The following is a 25,479-nucleotide window of genomic DNA, read 5'->3' as shown; positions in this document are numbered from 1 at the left end:
TGCCCGCCACCTTATTTTATGTTCATGGGTCATGCATGTAAGTTCTTTGTCTTCTTCATTTTCTATACTATTCTTAACCTCCTCCTGTCTATTTTCTACCTACAGTTATGCTTTTTAATCCCTGCATCTTTCTGCCCATTTTCCCCCTTCCCGTCTGCTAACCCTCCAAATTATCTCCATACCTATGATTCTATTCCTGTTCCTGTTTGCTTAGTTTTTTTGTTTTGCTTTGTTTTGTTTTAGATTCAATTATTGATAGTTCTGTGTTCGTTGCCTTTTTAATGTTCATAGTTTTGATCTTCTTTTTCTTAAATAAATCCCTTTAACACTTTATGTAATAAGGGCTTAGTGATGATGAACTCCTTTAGCTTTACACTGTCTGGGAAGCACTTCATTGGTCTTTCTATTCTAAAGAATAGCTTTGCTGGATGGAGTAATCTAGGTTGTAGGTCCTTGCATTTCATCGGTTTGAATACATCTTGCCAGTGTCTTCTTGCCTGCAACATTCATTTTAAGAAATCAGCTGATTTTCTTATGAGTACTTCTTTGTAGGTAACTCTGTGCTTTTCTACTGCTACTTTTAAATTTCTCTCTTTATCTTTAACTTTTGGCATTTTAATTATGATGTGTCTTGGTGTGGTCTTCTGTGGGTCCAACTTGTTTGGGACACTATGTGCTTCCTGGGCTTGTATATCTATTTCCTGCACCAAAGTAAGGAAGTTTTATTTCATTATTATTTCAAATCAGTTTTCATTTGTGTGTGTATATGTGAATATAAACTATTTATTAACTGGCAAGGCCTACAGATTTATTTCTTCTTGGACACACTCACACTTTGACCCTGGCGGCCTGTGATCTTAGTGTGCTAGTCTCGAACACAAAGATTCCAGAAGTGGTACAGCCCTATGTGGGCCTGAATTTTCTCAGGAGCTCCAGGTCTTCACAAAGCTTATCGTCTAGGCCATTGTCTAGGCCCTGGCTGTATTTTCCATTCTTCACATCCTTCTGTCTGTTCAAGAACCAGTCAGGAATACGTACTGGAGTGGGATCTGCATAATGGTAATCACTCATTCCACTTCATCCTCTGTGAGCTCTCCTGCCATCTTGGTGAGGTTGATGTCTGCCTTCCTCAGCATCACATGACCATATCTTTACCCCACACCTTTAACTGCAGTGATGGCAAAGGCTTGTTTCCATCACGTATCGATATTGGTGTTGAGGACTCATAAAGTGTGCTGGAACTTCTCAGGAAACACTAGAGATATGGATGTAGTGCTGTGTAGGCCTCCTGTAGGACTACAGTTCAAATAAGTTTTCAAGTTCTTATTCTTCCTGTTCTCCTTAGGTCATCTCTATTATTTGGATGTTGGCACGTTTGGTGATGTCTTAGAGACTTCTTATACTATCCTTGTTTTTTGAATTCTTGTTTCTTCTTCATGTTCTGGTATTAATTTTTTCCTTGTGTTCCGAATCTTTTATTTTAATCCAGGCTTGCTTCCCTGCACTGTAGGTTCTCTGTTGACTTTTCTTTATTTCACTTAGTGTTGCCATCATTTTTTTTCTCTACATTGTTGCTGTACTTAATGAGTTCTTAGCATCCTGATTACCAACATATTGAACTATGCATCTGACAGGTTCATTATGTCCATTTTATATAGTTCTTTTTCTGGGGATATGTTCTGTTCTTTCACTGGGCCATGTTTCTTTGTCTCTTCAATTTTGCAGCCTCCCTGTGTTTGTTTCTGTGTATTAGCTGGAACTACTTTGAGTCCCTGAAAAGGTACCTGTCAGGATGGCTGTGGCTTCTTTAAATCCTTGCTTGTCATACTTCATTACAGCTCGATTTTCTGGCAGTTGAGGTTTTTATTTGTTTTTGAGATATAGTTGTCATTATCTCTGTATTTTCCTGAGAATCAAGGCTTGTCTACTTTTGCCTCCATCTTGACCAGATATCTCATTAATTCTTTAATGCTTTCAATTAGTTGCATCTACCCATTTTTGAAAGGGGAAAGTTTAAGTTCTTTACTATTGTTGTATAGCATTTTCTGTCTTCAGATTTTAAATTGTTTAACACACTTAGGTGTCTATAGTAGGGTGCTTAGTAATTAAATTTATTATCCTCATAATGAATTGGTGCCTTTTTCATTTTATGATATTTTTTTCTTGTGACATTGTATGAGGTTTCTTTTTGTTGAATACAACTTAGCTAGTCCTGCTCTCTTTGTTTTTATTTGTATAAAATGTTGTTTACATATCTTTACTTTCAACCTATTTATGTCCATAAACTATTTTTTGTAGATATTTTATAGAGAGGGCAAGGGAGGGAGAAACAGGAGAGAAGCATTGTTGTGCAAGACAATTATTTATTTTATTTTTTTTAAAGATTTTATTTATTTATCTTTAGAGGGGAAGAGGGGAAGGAGAGAGGGAGAGAAACATCAGTATTTGTTTTGAACCAGAGGGCGCAAGAGAAGAAATTATCTGGTTGCCTTTTGCACACCCCCACCTGGTGATGTGGCTTGCAACCAAAGCATGTGCCAGGACTGAGTTTTGGTGCTCAGCGAACTGATCCACACAGTTATGATGAGAACTAGTTTTATCTCACTGTGGATAGAAGAGTGCTTGTTAGGTAATGTGTTTTGAGGTAAAAAGAAGTTTCAATTACCATTCTTCTTGCTGCGCCATGCACTGAAGTAAGAGTGCTAAAGATTGTAGTTTGTTTCCTCAGTGGGTAAGGCAGCTGATGTCCAAATATTCAGTGATCTGTTTGGGGTCTTTGACAGCAAATATTGCTGGGGATATACTGATATTATTCCTAAGTGATGTTGTGGCCAAGGGCATTCCTCTTGATAACCATGCTGACAAACTCTACAGGTTCCTTTGAGTTGAAACTTGTAGGAAGTTGCAGATAGTACCAAGAATCCTGAAGTTCTCATAGACAATGGTCCATGGTCATTCACAAAACAGGCTGCTAAAGTCCAGGGTATCACATGTACAGTGGTTGGTGTGAAAACTCTCATCTTGGTTTTTGAATCAAATCATCTTTGCTAAGCAAGTCCCTCCTGCAATTCTTTCTGTGTAGTTCTTTTATACTGCACTTAGGGCTGTTTGAAAAAACTGGCTTCCTAAGCATTTCTCCATTCCTCAAGGGATGGTTTTTATCATGGATAATGTCTAATTATTTTGGAAGGGGGTGGACATTTTTATTTTTTTATTCTCCAGCACTCTATCATCACTCACATAGATTGTTTTCCTTTTGTCTCTTTGTTCTGGGCTATTCTATGACAGTGCTGCTGTTTTCATCCCTTCTGTTTTCTCTTAGGAGTGGAATCATCAAAATTTCACGTCATTGCTTAACTGGGTGGGAAATGGAATAGTCTTTTGTGTATTACAAGAGGGACATGAGTCCAACCATGACAGGATGGGCTCACAGAAGGTGTAATGTTTGTGAATGGCACTTGGGGAGTATTTGATGTCAATGCCTTTTCAAACATAATGAGGAACATGTCCTCTTTAACTTTTATTTTTTGTCACCATTGCCAATGACCACACCTTAATGTCTGGGTCTCTTCCCAGTGTAGGCATTTTGCTGATTTGTTAGATTTAATAGGTATCATATCTAATCTGACATACAGCCAGGGCTGATCTCTGTCTCTCTAACCTCAACACCAGAACCATTTCTCTGAGGAATCTTTTTGGTGTGTCCTCCAACTTTGGTCAATGCCTGTTTCACCTTGAAGTGTACTCATGTTTCTCTATGAACATTGCATAGCATCTTATCTGCTGCCGTTGATTTTCCTGATTTGGGCACATTTACATTCCTCTACACAGGCTGACATCAGCAGCAGGAAGGCTTTTGCAGGCAGCCATCAGCAGAGGGACAGCTTCAGAACCAATGCCTTTCTTCCTTGAGTCCCGTCTTCTCCTAGTGTACTTTGTTTAATGAGGCGCCCATTATTTAGAGTTGTAGTGATCTGGTAATGTACAACCTCCACTTTTTCAGAATCTACCTCAGTTTCTTAAAAATTGTGACATACAATCATCCTTGATGTGATAGATGCACATCTATAATGAGAAACCCCCCTGCACTGGCTGGTACAGCTCAGTGGGCTGAATGGAGACCCGTGAACCAAAATGTCTCAGGTTCACTTTCCCGTCGGAAAACATGCCTGTGTTTTTGGCTGACATTCCAGCTGGGGGTGTTGGAGAGACATCTGATTGATGTTTCTCTTGCATGTTGGTTTTTCTGTCCCAACCTTTCCCTCTCTCTAAAAATAAATAAATAAAATTATTTTTAAATAACTCATCCTGAGTCACTGCATTTCACCAGCATTTGTTTTCATTCAGGTTGCTGCTGTGGGTCAAGGTTGTGTTGGGGCCCACTGAACAGTGCATTTCTGTAAGAGTCTCACTGGCTAAGACTCCCAACTCCGCTTTGTCTTCCCAGCCAGGGCCATGATGGGTGTAAGCTTTTTGAGTGCAGTGATATTGAAAAATTTTTTACAATGAGTTCTGTTCTCTGTTATTATCAGAGAGTTCACCAAGAGATAAGCTTTGTGAGTACAGTGAATGTTGTAAGTCTCTTTTCTGTTGCAGTCACCTCCTTTGTCATCATAGAATTCACCCAAGAGAATTCCCTTATACCTGCAGTGAGTATGGGAAGTCTTTTTCCTGTGTCAATCATTTTTCATTATTTTGAGACAGTTCAAAATGTAGAAATGTCTTTTGAGTGCTGTGAGTATGAGAAATCTCTTATCAGTAGCTATGATTTTCATTTTATGAGACAATTCACAAGGATTAATTTCTTATAAGTTTAGAATATTTGGGAAATCATTTGTTTCACACACCTCCACTTGGACTGGGGTGACCTGTGACCTAGGTACGTGCCCTGACCCAGAATCAAATCCGCATCCCTTTGGTTACTGGATGATGCTCCTCTCACTGATCTGCACCGACCAAGGCTCTTTCCCTCTTTTCCTCCCTCCCTTTCCCTTCTCTCTAGAAGTAAATAAGCAAATCAAAAACTAAATAATTTTTAAAAACACATTTATCAGTTTCAGAATCATACCATTTCATTTGGCATTCAACAGCATGGGTACACTAACGAAGACATTAGAACACTTTCTTGGAGTGCTTAACACTTTCCACAGAAGAGGAACTAAAATTCTCACAAATATTCTCGACAAATTTCTTGCTCATTCACATGACATCTGTCTAAAACATGTCTTCTTTGTAGCAGCCGGGCCCTGCCACCACTGTGCTTGGCTGAGTTCACAGATCTGTGGTAACCTGTAGCTTCCCCGGCTCTCCCATCCTGCTAAGTTTTTTCCAGGCAGTACTTACAAACTGTGCTATGGCCTTCCCTGCTGCTGCTGGAGCCACCACAGCCTCCTTGGATTCCTGGATTGGCCAAATGTTGGCCTCCATCAGCAGAGGAGCAAGAACTTCTGTCTCCAAAGGTTCCTCCTTTCATGGGTCCAAAATTTGAAGATCAGTTGTTGTAATTGCCAAAAATCATTGTATCTTCTACCACCTCCAAACTCCCTTCCATCATCACCAAATCTGTTATAGCCATCGCCACTGGCACCATATTCACCACCACCACCATAGCAGCCACCAAAGCTACCTCGACCACTATAGTTTTCTCCATGACCAATGTCATTTGCACCAAAACCACCCACATGACCACCTCTGAAGTTTCCAGAACCACTTCTCCATCTAGGGCTGGAGAAAACACTAGCCATCTCTTGCTTAGATGGAGCTTTTATCAGTTCACAGTTGTGACAATTCACAATATGGGACTTCTAAATGACAACCTTGTCTACACAGGCACAGTCATCAAAGGTCACCAAAACAAATCCTCTCTTTTTTCCACTGCCTCTGACATTCATGACTTCAACCACTTCAATTTTTCCACGTTCTTTAAGAGTAATCTGTTAGGTGAAGTTTTTCAGTGGTTGACAAGTGTCTTTACAATTTAGGGGCCACTAAGTCTGTGAAAATCATTTTTTAAAAGGGTTTCACTTATTTCTTTTTGGAGAGAGGGTCAGGTATGGAGAGAGGGAAACAAACATGGATCTGTTTCCCCTAAAATGACCTCAACTGGGGACAAAGCCCACAACAAGATATGTCCTGAACCAAAGCAGCAACATTTTTTAGAAATATCTTTCCTATAAACACTTTTTTTTTTGTTCTGCACAGTTCTCTTTTTTTAAAGATTTTATTCACCTATATTTCAAGAGAGGGGAAGGGAGGGAGAAAGAAAGGGAGAGAAACATCAATGTGTGCTTACCTCTCATGTGACTCCCATTGGGGGGCCTGACCCACAACCCAGGCATGTTCCCTAACTGGGAATGAACTGGTGACCCTTCAGTTCATAGTCCACACTCAATCCACTGAGCTATACCATCCAGGGCCAGTTTTTTTAAAAGGTTATTTATTTACTTATTTCCAGAGAGAGGGAAAGGATGGGAGAAAAAGAAGAAGAAAAACATCAATATGTGCTTGCCTTTCACATATCCCCAGCTGGGGACCCAGCCCAAAACCCAGGCATGTGCCCTAGACTGGGAATCAAACCAGCAACCCCTTGTTTTCCAGTCCAGTGCTCAATCTACTGAGCAACAACAGCGAGGGACAAACCAGCAACATTTGGATTCCTAGGCCTCAGCTCAATCCACTGAGTCACACCTAAGCTGCCTAGGGAATTTTGTCTTCACAGAGTCTCTTTGGTGCCACAACTCTTCTACCCACTTCATAAGGCCATTATTTCATGGCTACATCTACCTCCACGGTGGCATGTGTACCAAACGCCAACCCTCTGGAGCACTTTGGATTTTAATCTCTCATGACACAGTCTGTGGGTGTTCCCCATTGTTCACCATGGCTCCTGAGACCCTCATCACATGCTTCAAAGTCCAATAAACAGCCTCCTTAGCTATTTAGGCTCTTTGGGAGACTCTGGCTAAGACATCATGACAAATGCAGGAGGGAGAATTCAGCAATGCTACTCAGCAGCATCCACTGGCACAAAGAGTCAGCACTGGTTTTTTAACTGTTGAAAACAATTATTTTTTTAGAGAGATTGAAAGGGAGGAAGAAGGGGAAGGAGGGAAACACCCGTGTTTGAGAGAAACATCTATCAACTGACTCTTGCACCCTTGCAACTGGGGACCCAGCCCACAACCCAGTTGTACTCCCTGACTGGGAATCAAACTGGTGACCTTTCAGTTTGTAGCCTGGTACTGGCCAGGGCCAAAAATAATTGCTTTTGCACATGAAATGTCTTACTGAATTTTCTGAGATAAGATGTATTTTTAATTTCCATGAAATTTAACATGTACATGGAAATAGTGGGTATGTACAAATCTTACATTTTGTACCAGAATGGCTGTGATATTGCCATCCATGAAGGTTCATAAAGGGGAAATGTGAATGTGAGAAAAACATTTTGGATTTTTGTATTTCTCCAACTTGCAGGGAAATGATGATTATTTCACTTGTCAATGCAATGACATTTTCTGCATGGGGACTATTAAAGGGTTATGGAGCCATGACTGGTGTGGCTCAGTGGATCAAGTGCTGGTATTCAAACCAAAAGGTTGCTGGTTGGATTCCCAGTCAGGTCGCAGTTCTGCCTGGTGGGCTAGGTCCCCAGTAAGGAGCATTTATGAGGCAACCACACATTGATATTTGTCTCCCTCTCTTCTTCCATTCCCTTCTCTCTAAAAATAAAATAAAATAATATTTTTAAAAATGAAATTAAGTTAAATTTCTAAAAACAGTTATGGAGTGAGCAAACTATGGAAAGTTATGAATGTTGATGAATGGATATACAATGATCATTACTTAAATAGAAACGTCAGAAAATGCTCTATGAAGTCCTAAAACAGGTAAGTCCTAAAGGGTTGTACATCAAGGGAACTTTGTTTCAAGAATGAAAGAGCTAACTTGAGCTATGGCTCTGCTGGAAATGTGACCACCCTGAATATCTTTTCTCTACAGTGTGTGGGTCTTTTTCTTTCTAGAGAACTTGAAGAAAAATAGTGAGGTGGAAAGATAGAGTATAGTATAAGCCAAGATTAAAAAGAGTAAATGAAAGCCATGACATCATGTTTCACTTGTTCAATAATCATTAAGTAATTATCTGACCTGTTTCAGAGGCTCACCTAGGTCTCAGGGAAGCTCTGCCTGATGTAGTTTGACTCCATGGCCAGGTTGCAGGGCAAACTGCAGAAATTGCCTCCATCCAGTAGGACTCCTTGTCCTCCCACTCACTGTCAGGAGGTGCATGTCATAATTGTGCCTTTTGCCAAAAAATAGAGCAGACCTGACTCCAGATGAAAATATCCCAGGAATACAGGGAGTACATGTAGCTCATCTGGGGGGCCAGATTGCCATCGATGGCCAACATATTGCTCTGGATGTTTACCAGCTATCAGATGACAGGGTGATCTTTTGTCTTGAGTGTGCGGAAGATACTCTTGATGCTCCACAGGGGCTTGTCTCTTTTCTGAAGATGACCTCAAAGACTTTACCATAATATTCTATGGCTGCACATCACTCAATGTCCTGTGGTTCTTACACTTCCAATAAAGAAACTTCATTAACTGAGTCTCCTCAGTTTTTGAAGTTAATTTGTTTTTATTCCTAGCCCCAAAGAATTTGAGTCTCATGGTTTCTATTTTGTTTGGTCCCTTTTTTGCCTACATCTAAGTTGTCTCTGGACTTCTGGTCAAGGTTGTGGTATAGGCAGACATGGCTCAACTCTTTGCACAACCACATCCAAATTACAACTAAAATAGAGAACAACCAGCACTCAGAATCATCAGATATGGAATTGAATAGAAGTTTGAGAACAAGGAAATAAATGAAACGACATCCATCCAGACTGATTGGAGGGGCACAGATGAGGAATAGTCTTGTCCCTCACCCATGTGTGGTGCATAAAAACTTGCGAGGGATATCTTGGGAGCAAGTAGTCCAGCCCCACACCCAGCCCCTCCTCAGGGATCCAGTCTCTGGAGATAAGTCCCCATAACTTCTGTTTGCAAAAACAAGTGGGGATTTCATTGGTACAAGTAACTCTGCAGTCCTAAGCACTTTCTTTTAAAGTCAGTCCCCCATAAAGACTCACATACACAGACTCAGTCCCTCTAGCTCCAGAACAGCATAGTAGCTTGAAAAACATTGTTGGTATACATGGAGAACTCTAAATGCCAATGGGTCTGGCATCAAAGTGAGCAGAGGCTATCATCCCTTTCCTAAATCTGCACACTGCACCCCAGACCCGGCAAGCTGGTGCCATATCTGGAACCGTCCACCTGGCTAACACTGTCTGACCTGCCTTACAGATCCCTAGATACTCTGCCTTACAGATCCCTAGATACTTATGGGCCCACCCAACCTGCTTTTCCATATGAATGTCTGGTCTTCACTCATGCTTCACAACTTCCTAAATTCTATAATAATAAAAAAAAACACCTGGCTTCAGTGAGCCCCAGACCCAGCAGTTGCTGCAACCTGCCTGAATTCATAGCATGGTTTTGCATGGGAATCTAGAAGACCAGCACAAATAGCAGCCATCTCAGGATGCTTTATAGATCAGGCAGGGTGGTTGAGGGCAAAGGACAGGTGGGAGCCGACCTTTGTCTGTACCACCTGGGAATCCCAAGGGACAGAGCACCCAGTGGACACCTACAGACCATGTTGGAGCACCAGCACCCTGCCCCTGCATAGCTGATCCACCACAGATGGCAGAAGTTGGTGGTCAGTGGTCACAGCCAATCCTTACTCTGACTGGCCTGGATAAATCCATCCCATTCATCTGTCAACAGCAACCAAGGCTCAACTGCAAGAGAAGGGTGTACTCAGCCTATATGAAGGGCACATCTCAAGTACCCAGCTTGGGTGATAGGAGAAGTTGTGCCCCTGGATCCCATAGGAAACTTAATACACAAGGCCATACTACCATGAAACAGAGTCAAAACAGCTCTACCTAATACATAGAAACAAACACAGGGTGGCTGCCAAAATGAGTAGACAACGAAACATGACCCCAAAAAGGAACAGATCAAAGCTCAAGAAAAAGAGCAAAACAAAATGGAGATTAGCAATCAATCAGATACAGACTTGCAAAGTCTGTTTATTCAGATGCTCTAGAAAGTTAGTGAGGACCTCCACGGCATAAAAACATCCAGTCAGAGTGAGGGATATAGTAATTGAAATAGAGAACAGTTTTGCATAGAGACAACGATAGTGTTGATAAAGCCAAGAATCAAATCAATGATATGGAACAGAGGGAAGCAAACAACAACTAATCAGAACAACCACAAGAAAAAAGAATCCAAGAAACTGAGCATAGTATAAGCAGCCTATGGGACAACTTCAAGAGATCCAACATTTGCATCATTGGGTTGCCAGAAGGAAAATAAAAAGAACAAGTAGTTGGAAATCTATTTTTTAAAATAGTGATACATAACTTATCTAATTTTGTGAAGTAAATGACATGCAAGTCCAGGAAGCACAGAGTCCCAAGCAAGATAGATGAAAAGAGGCCCATTCCAAGATACGTCATAACTTTTTAAAAAGATTTTATTTATTTACTTTTAGACAGTGGGGAAGGGGAGGAGAAAGAGGAGAGAAACATCAGTGTGTTGTTACCCCTTGTGTTTCCCTCACTGGGGACCTGGCCCGCAACCCAGGTATGTGCCCTGACTAGTAATTGAACTAGCGACCTTTTGGTTTGCACGCTGGTACTCAATCCACTGAACCACACCACCCAGGGCAAAATACATCATAATTAAAATGCCAAATGTTAGCCCTGCCTACTATAGCTTAGTGGATTGAGTGCCATCCTGCAAACTGGAAGGTCATGAGTTTAATTCCTTGTCAGGGCACATACCTAGGTTGTGGGCCAGGTCCCCAGTTTGGGGCAGCAAGAGGCAACTTCCCACATTGTTGTTTCTTTCCCTCTCTTTCTCCTTCCCTTACCCTCTCTTTAAAGATAAATAAATAAAATCTTTCAAAAAAGGTGGGGGTGGAAATGGAAATTTAATATGCAGGCAACAATATATTATGTCATTCAGTTTCTATTATATTCCATAATCCACAATGAAGAATTCAGATCACCTCACAAAAGAGGAATGTGAAGGTCAAGAAGGAAAAAATAAAATACCAAAGGTGAAAGATAAAGAGAGAGTCTTAAAAGCAGTGTAAGAAAAGAAGTTAGTTACCTACAGGCGAATTCTCATAAGACTATCAACTGTCAATTGCTCAAAAGAAACTTTGTAGGCTAGAAGGGATTGGCAAGAAATATTGAAAGTCACGAGAAGCAGGGACCTATGCCAAGATTGCTCTACCCAGCAAAGATATCATTTAGAATTCAAGGGCAGATAAAGAGCTACCCAGACAAGAAAATACTAAAGGATTTCATTAACACCAAACCATTATTATGTGAAATGTTAAAGGGACTTATTTAAGAAAAAGAAGAAGATCAAAACTATGAACAATAAAATGTCAAACAAGACCATTGAATGTAGCCTTTCTGGTGGTGAGGAGCTGCCCAAGTCAACATGCCTCTCACAAAGCATCTCATTTATCCCTCTCCAGAAGAAGTGCCTGGTGCAGAGCCCCAGTTTCCACCTCATGGATGTGAAATGCACAGGATGCTCTAAAATCACCACCATCTGTAGCCATGCACAAACGGTAGTTTTGTGTGTTGTCTTCTCCATTGCCCTCTCTCAGCCTACAGGAGAAAAAGCAAGGCTTACAGGAGGATGCTCCTTCAGAACACATCACTAAAGTACCTGAGTCAAGATGAGTGGGGCACCATCACAAAAACATATTTTGGATAAAAACAAACTAACAGACAATTGAATCTAAAAAACAAACTAAGGAACAAGAAGAACAGAGATGCAGTCATGGATATGGAGAGCATTTTGATGGTTGCCATGTGGGAGAGGTGGTGTGGGGGAATGGCTGAAGTTGTGAGGGGATTGACAAGTACACATAGGTAGTTACAGAATAGCCATGGGGATATAAAGTACAGTATAGGAAATGAAGTAGCCAAAGAACTTATATGCATGATCTATGGACATGAACAATGGTTGGGGAATTGCCTGAGGGAGTGGGTGATGATGGGTGGAGGAGGGCATAAGAAGAAAAGTTTAGGACAACTATAATAGCACAATCAAGAAAATATAAAAAGAAGTAATAAGGTCTGAAGAAAAATAACTTGTCTTTGCAATTTTTTTCATAGGCATGTGCATTTACTCTATCCTTGGTGCTTTTAGGAAACACTTGCAGGTTCAACTGCTATGTTTTTAGGATCTTTGTCTGTACTGAGGTTCTCATATGAAAACTTCATCTAAATCAGTTGGTAGGCCACCTTCTGTGTGCCCACTGTGTCCACTATCTGGATAGAGTTCATCCTCCTCATGGGCATAGCTTGCTGACTTCATCACCAAACTGAGAGGGGTACTGATGCACGTCTTTGTAGGTGGCACCCATCCACTCTGTAGCCTTTGTTAGAGGAGCTCTCCTTAGTTGAATGGCCGGCAGGGTATTTTTGGGAATGTGCTTAGCACTTACAAAGGGACTGCAAATAGCCTGAGGGAATGACGTCTTGGGTAAAGGTATCTTTAACTTTGAAGTGTTTTAAAACCTGCGGTGACGTTGGCAGTCCAGATTTGAAAGATGATTCGAGACTGCCTGCTTTACAACTAGCGCAGTCCTTACAGGAACGTTCTGTGCTGGATTCCTTTAAAGGCATGTCTTTGATGTCTTCAACATGTACTTCATTGTTTGAAAAAAGAATGTGTAATTTATGTTAGAGGCATCAGCAGATCGAATCAGCGAGGAATCTAGTCACACGGCTGCCCAGGCAGAGCTACGCTTCTGCACTAGGCACAGATGCACTTAAGTGTTAGTGTATTACTTATGACATTTAATTTGCATTGTGGGTCCTACTGATGCAGGATAGAGACCACTAGGGACTGGAGCAAAGTTAACACATTCTGCTGAAGGAGGCACAAGTCCCATGGCCTGAATGAAAGGCCTAGCAGGCATCCAAATACTTTCTCGCCCACAAAATGATGTCCATTGGGATTGTTGGGGGAAATCGATAGCTATTTTAAAATATAGCACAGCAATCAGGGGACTGTTTTTTACAGCCTGGATGTTTGACAGCCCAGTGATTTACCTTGTTTCTTCTAGCTTATCGCCTACATACCAGAGATAGTGAAGCGCTCTGCTTTCTGCTTCTGTAAATTATCTCCCGTTTTGGTCTGAAGGACAGGCCTCCCCCTCGCTCTAACCCCCCGCTCTATAAAACGGCTGCCTTCCCTTTGTTTGGGGCTCAGAATTTGGAGATTGACTTCTTTGGGCCCATGCACGTTAATAAAGCTCGTATTCCAGAAACCATCGGTGTCTGGTTGCTTCATTTTCCTGCAACAGGATAGCTGTAGAGCAGATTTAGTATTCTCAGGGTATTCTTTGAATGAATGAACATCTGCAAATCCACTCCTGGAGTCAGCTGGGGGAATACAGGACCTCATTCTCGGAATATACACCTTGCATTACCCAGAAGGCAGGCGTGGGCTATGACAAGGCTGAGTCAGTAAAGACTCAGAAAATGCATTTCCCTTAGGTCCATACTGTAGGGCGGGACTTCCCTCGGTTTCCGGGACAGCATTTCCTCTTTTCTGTTTTCTTATTACCCTGTTTAGGTGTAGTGGTCACAGGATGGAAAGGAGAAGGCCTTAGTGTGCTGCTCCCCACAGAAGGCATAGGGCCAGGTACGCTGCCTGGGTGTCCGGCATCGGGGTTGGGACAGTAACCACAATACCAGGAACAGCCTCCTTGCCCACTGCACCCGCCCCTCTCGCCACAGAGTCAGATGGCGGGGACTGTGGTGAGGTACCCAGCTGAGGTTAGTGCGTGGCCCCTGGGCCCTCCGCCCTCAGCCCACTGAACCCTGCAGCCCAGGGCCTGCCGTTGGGGATGATAAGTGCTACTTGGTGACCCACTGGTGTGATGGGTGGGCGAGGGTGACTGGCCTAGATGCTGCCTTTGAAATACGTGACTGGGTCGTTGACCCGGATAAACCCACACACCTGGCCGCTGCCTTGAAACAGTCTGAGGGGGAGTCATGTCCTGACTGGGAGGCAGAGGTGTTGCACCTTCATCTCCATGGTACTGGGAGCCCAGGATGGTTGTGAACCGAGAGAGACACTGGCTGTGTCATAGTTTTCAAAGCTGCTTAGATCCTTCTCAGATAGAAAACCGACTGAAGTGCGATGTTGAAAACATTGAGATACAAGAACTGGAGTCCTTATCCAAGGTCGCAGGGTTGATAAGAGGGTGCACTGAGGAGAAACTTGGCCGGAGGTCACTGTACTCCAGGGCTGGGTTGATACAGCTGAGACCTGTTTACCTGGAGCTGAGGGTGGTTGATTGCTTCTTCCCACAGGTTCTAAAGTTGAAAATCATTATCAAACTAAACAAGGAAGGACAGGGTGTTCCAGTCCCTGCCTGGTGGTGACATTACCATATAGTGTGTAAAGACTCTTCTCTTGGTAATTTTCCAGCTTTCAAGTGAGGAGATCAGGGGGATACCCCAATCCTGAGTGTAGGTCACAAGTAATATCAAGGTTCTCCCATTTGTGGTGTCAAGAAACATTCAAACAGTAGAGACTTTTTTTAATGTTTATTTGAGCTACACTGAGGATGATTTCCAGGAAACAAAATGTCAGTGGAGTGCAAAAATGCTTTGGAAAATGGCAGTTTTACCACTTATACTTGAGAATCAAAAGGGAAGATGTGTAAACTGGGAACTTGAAATGCGTTGGTGATGGGTCATGGAAGTGGGAGAAAACAAAAGCAAGAAGATACCTGACATTAAATAAAAGGTAAAGATGAGTGAACACAGAATTTTTTTTTACATTACTGGATATAACATTGTTAATATTTAATTAATTAACACAGTAATAACATGGAGCAGTATCTTGGTCACTGCTCTGATACAGTGTTTGCGCCCTGAGGGGTAAGAAAAAAGGAAATTATCCTGATTTCCAAAGATGTGTTAACTAAGGTGCATAATACAAAGATGGGCTCCTTTAAGGTTAAAATTGATTTTCCTCTGGGAAGATAGAGGCCTAGGACATGACTTGCCAAGACTTGCTCTTAGTTAGGAACTTTTAATTTGAGATCATATACAGGGGTATTTTCAGTTTCTTAGTTTGTAAGGCCATCTGGGAGGACTCCCCTAAGCTAGTTTAGTATGTGAACCCTACCCATTTTTTGGGGGGGATCCACTGGCAGCCAGGGTAAGCAGGTAAGTCAGGATATGTGAGAAGGGACACCTGTACCTGCTTGGAGATGCCACGGAGCTGACAATGCGTCCCTCAGGTCTCTTTCCTTATGTTAAAAACGAGGCACAAGGGATTCAAAAATCAAACTTCAAAGTGGCCAAATGATAATTTGGCTGTGTACTAGGGAAATAATTAGGGAGGGCATTTGCATAAGAAACAGGAGTTAGTGTCTTCTGGGTTTAACAAGCTACATCTGACTGCCTAGTAGAAAACATTATGGGGGTTAATGGAGAAGGCAGGGAGCCTTCAACCAGGAGAGTTCTCTGCACCAGAGGAGAGCTGATGGACCTGAGTTGGGTCTCAGATGTAGGAGAAAAGGTTGGATTCTTGGTCCATCTTTTTTTTAAAATATTTTATTTATTTATTTTTAGAGAGAGGGGAAGGGAAAGAGAAAGAGAGAGAAACATCAAAGTGTGGTTGCCTCCCACGTGGCCCCTGCTGAGGACCTGGCCTGCAACCCAGGCATGTGCCCTGACTGGGAATCAAACTGGTGACCCTTTGGTTCACAGCCCATGCTCAATCCACTGAGCTACACCAGCCAGGGCCATCTTTTTTTTTTTTTTAATTGAATTTTTTCCCCTTACCATTTATCTCTCTCATACCTCCTTCCACTTCCACCTATTCCTCTCTTCACATTTTTTAAGAAGGGCAAGCATAGTTTCAGATTTTCAGTTGCAGGAAGAAATGAAAGGGTTCAAAACTACCCCTGCATTTTTGGTCCTAACAGCTGAAGCAATGGAGGCTCCATCAGCTAGGCCGGAGAAGATGGTGGTAGGTTAATTCTCTTTGAAAATATCAGAAGTTTCTCTTGGTTCCCCCTTTCATATGTCACAAAGAGAAGTAAGCAGAAACTGAAATGGTCAGGCCACTTCCCAGCCCGCCAGAGTGCTCATGACCCAGTCAGGCTGGTTTTCTGACCTGCTGGATTGCTCATGACTCAGTTATTCCAACTCAGCTTATAGCCTGCAGCTCCATCGAAACTCTCCCAACATTCACAATGGACATCTGGTGCCGCACAAAATGGCCTGTGGTCACACTGACCCTGCTGTACCTGGGAGCAGCCTGGCCCTTCACCTACCCTATTGTCTTGGCTCACATGCTGGAACCCTGAGGTACCCGCCTGGAAGAACAAGAGATGAACCCCTCCCCTATGGGCTCACAAACCCCACACTTTTTCTTTTAAAAAACTCACTCTTGCTTTCCCCAGGGCAGAAGTCCACCAGACTCAGCCCGCCTCTCCGTGCAGCATCAGATAAAGGCACGTGGATCAGATCATCTGGTTCCTCCCACCTCTATTTCTTGTGCATTTCTAACAGAAAAATCTTGTGAGCATCTAACAAATGTGTCTGGAAATTTATGGAAGGGTTGAGGATGGAGTCATGCAAAAGTGGTGGCTCTTTTATGCAGGAGGATGAAGGGGGCAGAGCTGAGGGAGTGCACCTGGGGTGTAAAGCCGAGAAGCAGGGAGAGATCACACACTGTGTGCGCAGCTGGAGGAAGTGTGAGCTGATGGCCCTGGGTTCTTGGTGTTTGGAATTAAGGGTGAAGCCTAAGCCCATATACAGGTGTGTTTTGGAGACATGATCTGGGAGTTTCAGTGGAATTGTTTAGCAGAAAGAATCGGGCTCTGCAGGCGCGGCCCTGAGTTTAGATGGCATTCATCTACCCCAGTTCTTCTTCTCTCGGCCTTTGCTGAGGGCAGTGTAATTAATGAGGCTGTATAGAGACTGCAGGCAGCTCCGGCACCAAGCACTGGTATCTTCTGTGAACAGGGGGCCCTGCAAGGGGTTAGGCATAGGGAAGAGTAGCATACAGTGTATCAAACACACTGTTCCAAATTCATTTGTATTAATTTTGACAGGTTTTTGTCATCCTTGATGATGTTGCTGTGTATTTGTCCAGGAAAGAATGGCTCCTCCAGGATGAGGCTCAGAGATGCCTTCACCTCCATGTGACGCTGGAGAACTCTGCTCTTATATCATCTCTGGGTAAGACACCGACTCTCCCTGAGCACTCTTCTTTGTAGAATACCACGTCCTCAGGGTGACAGTCTGCTTCTTTAATCCTAAACTCTAAGGGTCCTGACCAGACTTGTTCCCAGGGAAGATGGACAGCAGCAGCTGGTCTCGGGCTTGCCCCTGATCAAGTCTGCAAGGATCCACTTTTGTTTGTTTCATTGCCCCCAATTTTAATAACTTAAGTCACAGTTTCAAAAAAAAAAATCCTCCATCTCACCTGTGACCTGGACTAGGCTTTGCATGTCCCCCGTGCCCTTCACTCCTCAGGGGTTGCTCCGTCCTCCCATGTGGACTGTGGGCACTGTTCACTTCCCCAGGGTTCTGGGTGGATCCTGGACTCGGCAGGGCCGGTTTGCTTGCACTGCCCTCTGCTCACCCTGCCGCCCCCATACCTGCTGCACAGAACCCTCACAGGGAAGGATTCGACCTCAGTAGTATTGTGAGAAGCCAAGTAGATCTCACATTGACCAGTGAGAAAAAGCATCTTTTATATTCTCCAACATTTCTACAACCATTTATATTTTTTTGTACTTACTGCAAAATATTTTTTGATTGTTAGAGAAAGAAGGGAGGGAAAAGGAGAAATATCATGGTGAAATAGAAGCATCAATCGGTTTTCTCCCATATGTGTCTATAACAGGGACTCAGACTCATAATCTAGGTTTGCATCCTGGCCAGTAATCAAAGCTGCAGCCTTCTGGGTCACGGGACAATGCTCTAAGTGTGCCATTTGGCCAGGGCTGGATAAAATACTATGCATGCATTTATCAGCTCTGTTTTCTCAGTAGTGTTTTCAAACTTCAATAGTACCTTACTGCTTTTGAAAATAGATGATCTATGTATTGCGAGGAGAATATTCAAGTTGTGTAGTTGATTGCATTGTGTTTTTCACTTTCACATCTCATATTATTTGCCTTTTTACTTAGGGGATCTGTGTCTGGTATGTAGTAATTACAGTAGTTATCCTCCTGCTCTCTAGGGTATTATTTGCATAGGATGTTTTTTATGATGAGAATGCACCTGTGCAGAAGATGCTGCGTGACCCTTGCTTCATTATACTAGCATTATAATACATTAACACTATAGGACCTCCTTCCCCAGTGGCCAATCAAGAAAGATCATGGGAGACCACCAGAGCAGTAGCTTTAAAGTAATATCACTACTTCTACATGTGCAATAAAAGCCCACCAAAACTATCCAGGAAATATCTGCCATATAAGAAGAGAATCCTTACAACCCCTAAGGTCAGTCTTTGCTCGGAGTTGGCCCGCTTCCATATTCTGTGGAGTGTATTATCATTTAATAAATCTGTTCTCTCTCTTTCTGCTATAAACTCTGTGTTTGGTTCAGTTCTTTGTCTGCAATTACCAAGAACCTGGTTACTTGTGCCCACCTGTGACAATTTTCTCTCTTTTCTCTCTCTGACTCCTTAGTAGTCAAACTTACAAAAGTCTTGAGATGTGCAGAAAGGGTCTAGTTCAATCAAAACTGTCAACTTCACCAGTAGCAAAGGAGATGCAAATAGTCTGTGGCAAGCTGAGCTCTCAGTCTTGTGCTGGCCAGCACATCATGCTTCCTTCATGTTACCAGAGACATCTGGTAGCTTTGTGGTGGGGAGATGTGGTGGGGAGATGGCGGTCCTGTAAACCACTAGGATAGGTTCCTTGGATAATCAAGGAGGATGCCCTTTTGGGAGCCAGGAGTTATAGTTTTTATTCTCTTCTGTCGCCTGAGATGCCTGGTAGCTTTGCAGTGGGAAAAATAGGAGATGCCCTACATCCCACTAGTTGGCTTTTGGAGAAAAGATGGGGGACACCTTTCCCAGCTAAAGAGTTCTACCCTTCCCTTTCTTTTCCTAGGTGCATCATGGACCAAATGGAAAATACACCCTCTATTCCCCCAGGACCCCCATTAGGATGCATCCTTAGAAACTGGGGCTGGTTTGACCTTGAGTGTCTCAAGGAAACAAGATTGATTTTCTTGTGTAACACAGCTTGGCCTCAGTATAAGTTGGAAGACAGGGAGACATGGCCCGAAAATAGGAGTAGCAATTATACCACCATACTCCAATTACATCTGTTCTGTAGGAGGCTAGGCAAGTCAGAGCTTCCCTATGTACAAGGTTTTTTTTGTTTGTTTTTTTGTTGTTATCTCACATTCTATCTCTTTGTTCCCGGTTGAAGGAAACATCTACTTTAGGGTTTACCAGTGACATTCTAGATGAATGTCATTCATTCTAGATGAACCGCTTTTAAGTTTCATACCTGTCTCCTGGGGGGAAGAAGAGGAGGTTAGCACATCTGCCTCTCAGGGGGAATCTAGCAGGCCTCAGAGCCCCAAGACCTCAACCCCTGAGTTGATAACTACAACTTCTCCTCCACCCTACTCACCTGTATACCCAAAGTTACCAAAGAAGGAGAAACCCAGTTCAGTGGGCCATACTAGGAGTAGAACTTCATATCTCCCTGACCCTTCTGGCCTCCTAATCCTGAGAAGTAGCCGGTGCAGAAGGCCCCCTACTTGGGTACACACGCCTTTCTCAATAGCTTACCTACAGTAGTGCAAGGAAAGGCTAGGAAACTTTTCTGAGCACCCCTCATGCTTCATTAATAACTTCCATATCTTAACCCTTGCCTTCGGTATGGCTTGGGAGGGACCCTTATATAGTTCTGACTACATGTTGCTCTCCAGAAGACAAGCAGCTAATTTGGGAAGGGGCCCGAGAACATGCAGATCAATTACATACTGAAGACCCTGGTAATGCGAGCTTTGCAGTGGATGTTGTCGCAGATCATGAGCCCAGTTGGGACTATAAGACACCAGGAAGGAACAGAAGTAAATCTGTCATGATACAGTGCTTATTGGATAGAATGAGGGTCTGTATCAAAAAATAACACAAGGAAGGGAAAAGAACTCTGCACGCTTCCATAACAGAGTGGTAGAGGCCTTTCAGAAATACAAGGTCAGGATGGTTGAGATGCATCTGCAAGGCAGAGGCAACTGTGGCTGGATTTCCTGTCTATCTCTCCTTACAAGTTTGTTTTGGTGATCAAAAGGTGGTGGGATTGTTAGACACCTGTATTGCAGGTTCATTGATTGGCATAATTCCAATGAAGTTGTACAGAACAATTTCTTGACCAGAGAACAAAGTTCCCTCTGATGAAATAGCCCCTGAATGTCTAAAAGTTGTTGGAATAACAGCCCCTCCTTTACCTTGAACAGGAATATATATTAATTAGAATTTAGTAGGCAAAGAAACAGGAGAAGCTTGTTAGATACTATAAACTAAGCACGTAGAAACAATTACCAAGGACTTAGAGTCCATAGTACATAGAGAAACATTTTGGACAGAAAGATAGCTAAGTTAGACATCACAAAGGCTTATAATGAATTTCCTAACCTCTGCTCGGTCTAGCGTACCTTGTGCTCCATGCCAAATCCTAAGACCTTTAATAAACAATAAGACTTTCAAACTCTGTACATAGAGCTAGTTCAAATGGTCTGATTAATGGTTCTCCTGGTCAAAAGAACTTTTGTTTAACATAACTGAAACTATGGAAATTCTTGTACTTTTCCTAGTTACCTCTGTATTTGTTTTTTCGGCTTAACTGATCACACCATGCACCTGTTCCTTTAATGCTATACAACAATCTCTATAAAAATAAAGCCGAAATCAAACTCTATGAGTTCAGTCAGTCCCACAGAGGCTGGCTGTTCTCTGGCATCCAATCGGGTGTCTGACTCTTCCTTCGCCTGCGCCGTCCATCCTTCAGGGACCCTGAACCCTGCCGAGGCTGGACCCGGGCAAGTGGCACCCGGGACAGGGACCTGAAGGTAAGCCCCCCCACTCTCATTCTCATCCTCTTTCAAACCCAGGATGGCCAGGACCCCACCGTAGGGTTTCGTGAGCCCCCTCGAGTGGGTGAGGTTGTGTGTGGTGGGAAGAAAATCAGAACTATATTGAGAAGTTATGAGCCATTACTGAGTCCAAAGAAAGAGGACTCTTTATTGAAATCATTCAACATATGCTTAATAAGAAAAGGGTAAGAATTACTACTCATCAAATAGGTAGGTTCCTACATTTTGTGCAAGAATGTTGTCCTTGGTTTCCAGAAGAGGGCACAGTTAATATAGATACCTGGCTCAAGGTTGGTGATAGTATTAAGCGATACTACTCTGACCACGGGCCTGAGGATATTCCTGTTGACACTTTCTCTCTCTGGAATCTCATCAGAGACGCTTTAGACCCACAACATGAAAGTGTTTCCTTTCTTAATAAATAAAAACACCCGTGACAGGCCACGCAAGGAGAGGTAGGCTTGAGAGAGAGAGCAATGAATTTTCCTTTCAATTATTTTTTTTTACTAGCACCTCAGCACATTCTTTCTTTAAAAGCTGCTTTTTGCAGCCCATTTGATTCTGCCTTTTCCCTCCGCCTGCCTGCGAACAGAAAAACAGATAATAAATGAGTGTTTCAGTTTCAACCGGACCCCGAAGATTGCTTTGAGAACTCAGAGTTAGTTACAGGGTTATTTATGAGTGTCCTACAGAAGATGAGAGGCATACCTCCCTCCGGCTTCAGATCTCAAGTGTTCCTACGTCAGTAGGGGCCTTGCGGAGGTGTTTGGGGTCAATCCCTGAGAGGAAGGGGCTTCACAAAAAATTCCAATCACAATAATTTAACTCTCAGCTCGATCAGGGAGCGCAATATAAAGGTTGGTCACCCGGCGCTTGGAGCCCTCCCTTGCCGTCTTAGACGCATGGGAAAAACCTGAAACCCATAAGCAGGGTTAGGGTACCCTGGGTACCAGGCAGTCCTCCCTGGGGGTTTTCACCAACAGCACATTTCTGACCCACCACACTATACTCCCCAATAGCTAATTAATTAAAGTTTAGAGTAGGCTGTGGAATCTGAAACGGCAGAAATCAAAAGTAAAAAAAGAAACCTTTTAACAACAAGTATGGGCTCTCTAAAGAACAAGAACGATGTTTTATGCTAATTTAACAGGTTTTTTTTAAGTTGCTAAATATCTCCCTGATAAGGAATCTTTAGACTTAGTTATTTAGGAAAAGTTAGGCAGAAATTGAAACAGCACCAGATAGTATAAGATAAAGACTAGTATCCCACTCCCTCCTTTAGAGGGTTTAATTTGAAAATATTAGTTTGCTTGAATTTTACTTTTGTTTTTATTTTTAAAATAACATCTCAGTCTCAAAATATTTCAATGAGTAGAATAAGATCTCTAATATTGTTACATCATAAAGATTCTACTCAGAAAGAATTTAAATTGATTCTTTAAAGAAGAAAAAAAAGATCTCACTTCCCTCAGACAGTAAAAGGCACAAGAAAAAAGATAATGAGAAAATATGTCTTTTAACCACTCTGAATCCTCCTTCTGGAGGCCCAGAGACTGCTTTAGTCCTAAGAACAAGAGGTGTGAAACTTAGCATCTTCCCCCTTACAGTGATCAATAAGAATTAATTTAAAAAGTAAAAATATTTGCCAATAGAGAAAAAACTGTTTCTAAAAGTTATGAATGTATTCATAAGTTTGTCAATCTAAAACATGATATAAATAAAAATTGTGGCATGTTAGAAGAAATATTAAGAATCTTCCTTGTTTATGCCAGAGCTGTGAACTTTATTATAAAACTGAGATCTAAGTGTACTGTCTCCCTGGGAGAACTAGCCCTTCTCCCTGGAAAACTAAATACCATTTTTAACTCATTACCTGTAAACACTGATCATTTCCTTCGGAAAGGACTGGCTATTCTATTCCCAAGGAAAAGCGATTAGTCAGTAAAGTCACATAAGGCCCTTGGCATGTAACCATTTATTAAATTATTAAAGAATGTCCTAAAAAAAAAAGAATGTCCTCATTTTATAGGAGTTAATCCTCAAAGACTAAGTTCTCAAATAATTTTGACAAACAGATGTCACTCATTACACTCTCCTTAAAAAATTTATATACATTCATATTTCTATTGATACTTCTTCTAGCACTTTACATGCATCTGCTTTAACAAGAAAATCTGCAAAAAATATACAAGCCCATGGGCTTGAGGATGGCCTCAGCAAATTAGAATCGATAATGGCCCTGGATATCTTGCTCATTCTACTCAAGTTTTTCTTCAGCATTAAAATATTCAACATAAAACAAAAAATACTTTACAATCCAACTGGTCAGACAATTATAGAATGGACTCATCATACTTTTAAAAATCTTAAAAACAAAAAAGGGGGAGTCATGAGTCCTCCCCCCCAAATTTAATTTTGTTGGTCATGTTTACCTATAATTTTCTAAATATTGATATATTGCTCTGTACTCCAATTGTAAAACATTTTCAGATGAAAGAGTCCAAGCCACCTTTATTTGAAAATCTACTAAGAGATGGCACTTGGCAGGGTTCTGTAGAACTTTTAACTTGGGGAAGAGGGTATGCTTGTGTTTGCTTTCCAGAATGACCTTTAGAACTGCAGGCGATGAGGGTGAAGCCATATCACAGAAAAGACTTCCCTGACCGTGACCCACCTCTACCGACTAGACTCTCTTGATCCAGATTTCTCCATGCTGCATCTCATTCCCCTGAAGTGGAATTTCAGCCAGCACTCCTGGAGTGGTATTCAACATCACCTAAGAGAGACTTTTTCTACCAACTTAAAGGGACAAATTGATAAATTGCAGCTAGAAGTACATCAACAGCTACAGGACATTCAACGCCTAACCAAGCAGGAAGTTTTTCAGACCCTCTGTGACAATTTTGACTAGCTGAACCCCAAAACATTGGTTTGATGGGCTTAATCTGAGAATGTGGGTCCTTGGAACCACTAATTGCTTATTAATTCTAATAATGCTTTGTAACTTTTGCCTTAACAGCTCAAGAAAATATAGATAGAAAGTTAGAGGCAAAAGTTAATGCTCCAGAAGAAACAATAATCCACATAGGGAACCAACTGCTTTCACTTAAAATAATTCATATTAAAGTGTCATGCTGAATATCAGTAGATTTGTGTTACTCCTCTTGAATATAATGCTTCTGTAGTTGCTTGGAATAAAGTTCAAAATCATTTACAAGGTATTTAGAATCATAGTGATATAAGTTTAGATTTAAAAACTTTACATCAGAAAATTCAAGATATTAGCAACTGTAATAGTGCTCTTCTACCTGCGTCTCAAGTAGCAACTGATTTTTAAGCAAATTTAAAGCCTTCGTTAATGGTCAAAGTTTCGTATCCTTCATAATTAATTTGGCACTTATCATTGGAGTTGTGCTAATTGGAATCTGTCTTTTTCCAGTCGCCTTCCGACTCCTTGCAAGAGGAATCAGAGAAGTACAATTAGAAGTGGAAACCTTGTGCTTAAAAAATAAAAAAGGGGGAGATGTCAGGAGCCGGCCAGCAACTGTCCCTTGACAAGGTCAGGATGGTTGAGATGCATCTGCAAGGCAGAGGCAACTGTGGCTGGATTTCCTGTCTATCTCTCCTTACAAGTTTGTTTTGGTGATCAAAAGGTGGTGGGATTGTTAGACACCTGTATTGCAGGTTCATTGATTTGTATAATTCCAATGAAGTTGTACAGAACAATTTCTTGACCAGAGAACAAAGTTCCCTCTGATGAAATAGCCCCTGAATGTCTAAAAGTTGTTGGAATAACAACCCCTCCTTTACCTTGAACAGGAATATATATTAATTAGAATTTAGTAGGCAAAGAAACAGGAGAAGCTTGTTAGATACCATAAACTAAGCACGTAGAAACAATTACCAAGGACTTAGAGTCCATAGTACATAGAGAAACATTTTGGACAGAAAGATAGATAGCTAAGTTAGACATCACAAAGGCTTATAATGAATTTCCTAACCTCTGCTCGGTCTAGCGTACCTTTGGCCCCATGTCAAATTCTAAGACCTTTAATAAACAATAAGACATTCAAACTCCATACATAGAGCTAGTTCAAATGGTCTGATTAATGGTTCTGGTCAAAAGAACTTTTGTTTAACATAACTGAAACTATGGAAATTCTTGTACTTTTCCTAGTTACCTCTGTATTTGTTTTTTCTGCTTAACTGATCATGCCATGCACCTGTTCCTTTAA

The 25,479-nt window shown here is 41.9% G+C and overlaps 1 protein-coding gene and 3 pseudogenes across 7 annotated transcripts in view; 2 read left to right on the top strand and 2 right to left on the bottom strand.

The window, feature by feature from the left end:
- Nucleotides 1-25,479, top strand: part of LOC119051586 (oocyte zinc finger protein XlCOF6-like) — a 64,850-nt gene extending 39,371 nt beyond the window's left edge. The window contains exons 3-6 of one of the 7 annotated variants that reach the window (XR_008392791.1): nucleotides 4,597-4,649; nucleotides 16,576-16,693; nucleotides 17,230-17,356; nucleotides 18,366-18,713. Coding sequence is in view for 3 of the 7 variants with exons in the window: in XM_053672085.1 (XP_053528060.1) it covers nucleotides 4,597-4,649; nucleotides 17,230-17,356; nucleotides 24,684-24,799 (296 nt within the window). In the remaining 4 variants the exon portion in view is untranslated. Of the gene's footprint in view, nucleotides 1-4,596; nucleotides 4,650-16,575; nucleotides 16,694-17,229; nucleotides 17,357-18,365; nucleotides 18,714-19,245; nucleotides 19,487-24,683 lie in introns of those variants that run through there. The other 6 variants (XR_008392794.1, XR_008392793.1, XR_008392792.1 and 3 more) reach the window with 6 other exon arrangements.
- LOC119051627 (40S ribosomal protein S18-like) lies at nucleotides 809-4,236 on the bottom strand (annotated as a pseudogene).
- On the bottom strand, nucleotides 5,318-8,410 carry LOC119051626 (heterogeneous nuclear ribonucleoprotein A1-like; annotated as a pseudogene).
- On the top strand, nucleotides 11,571-11,887 carry LOC119051589 (40S ribosomal protein S27-like; annotated as a pseudogene).

The sequence above is a fragment of the Artibeus jamaicensis genome, unplaced genomic scaffold (genome assembly GCF_021234435.1).
Source record: "Artibeus jamaicensis isolate MK-2021 breed Jamaican fruit bat unplaced genomic scaffold, CSHL_Jam_final contig_723, whole genome shotgun sequence".
NCBI lineage: Eukaryota > Metazoa > Chordata > Mammalia > Chiroptera > Phyllostomidae > Artibeus > Artibeus jamaicensis.
This window is presented reverse-complemented; position numbering and strand designations above follow the sequence as displayed.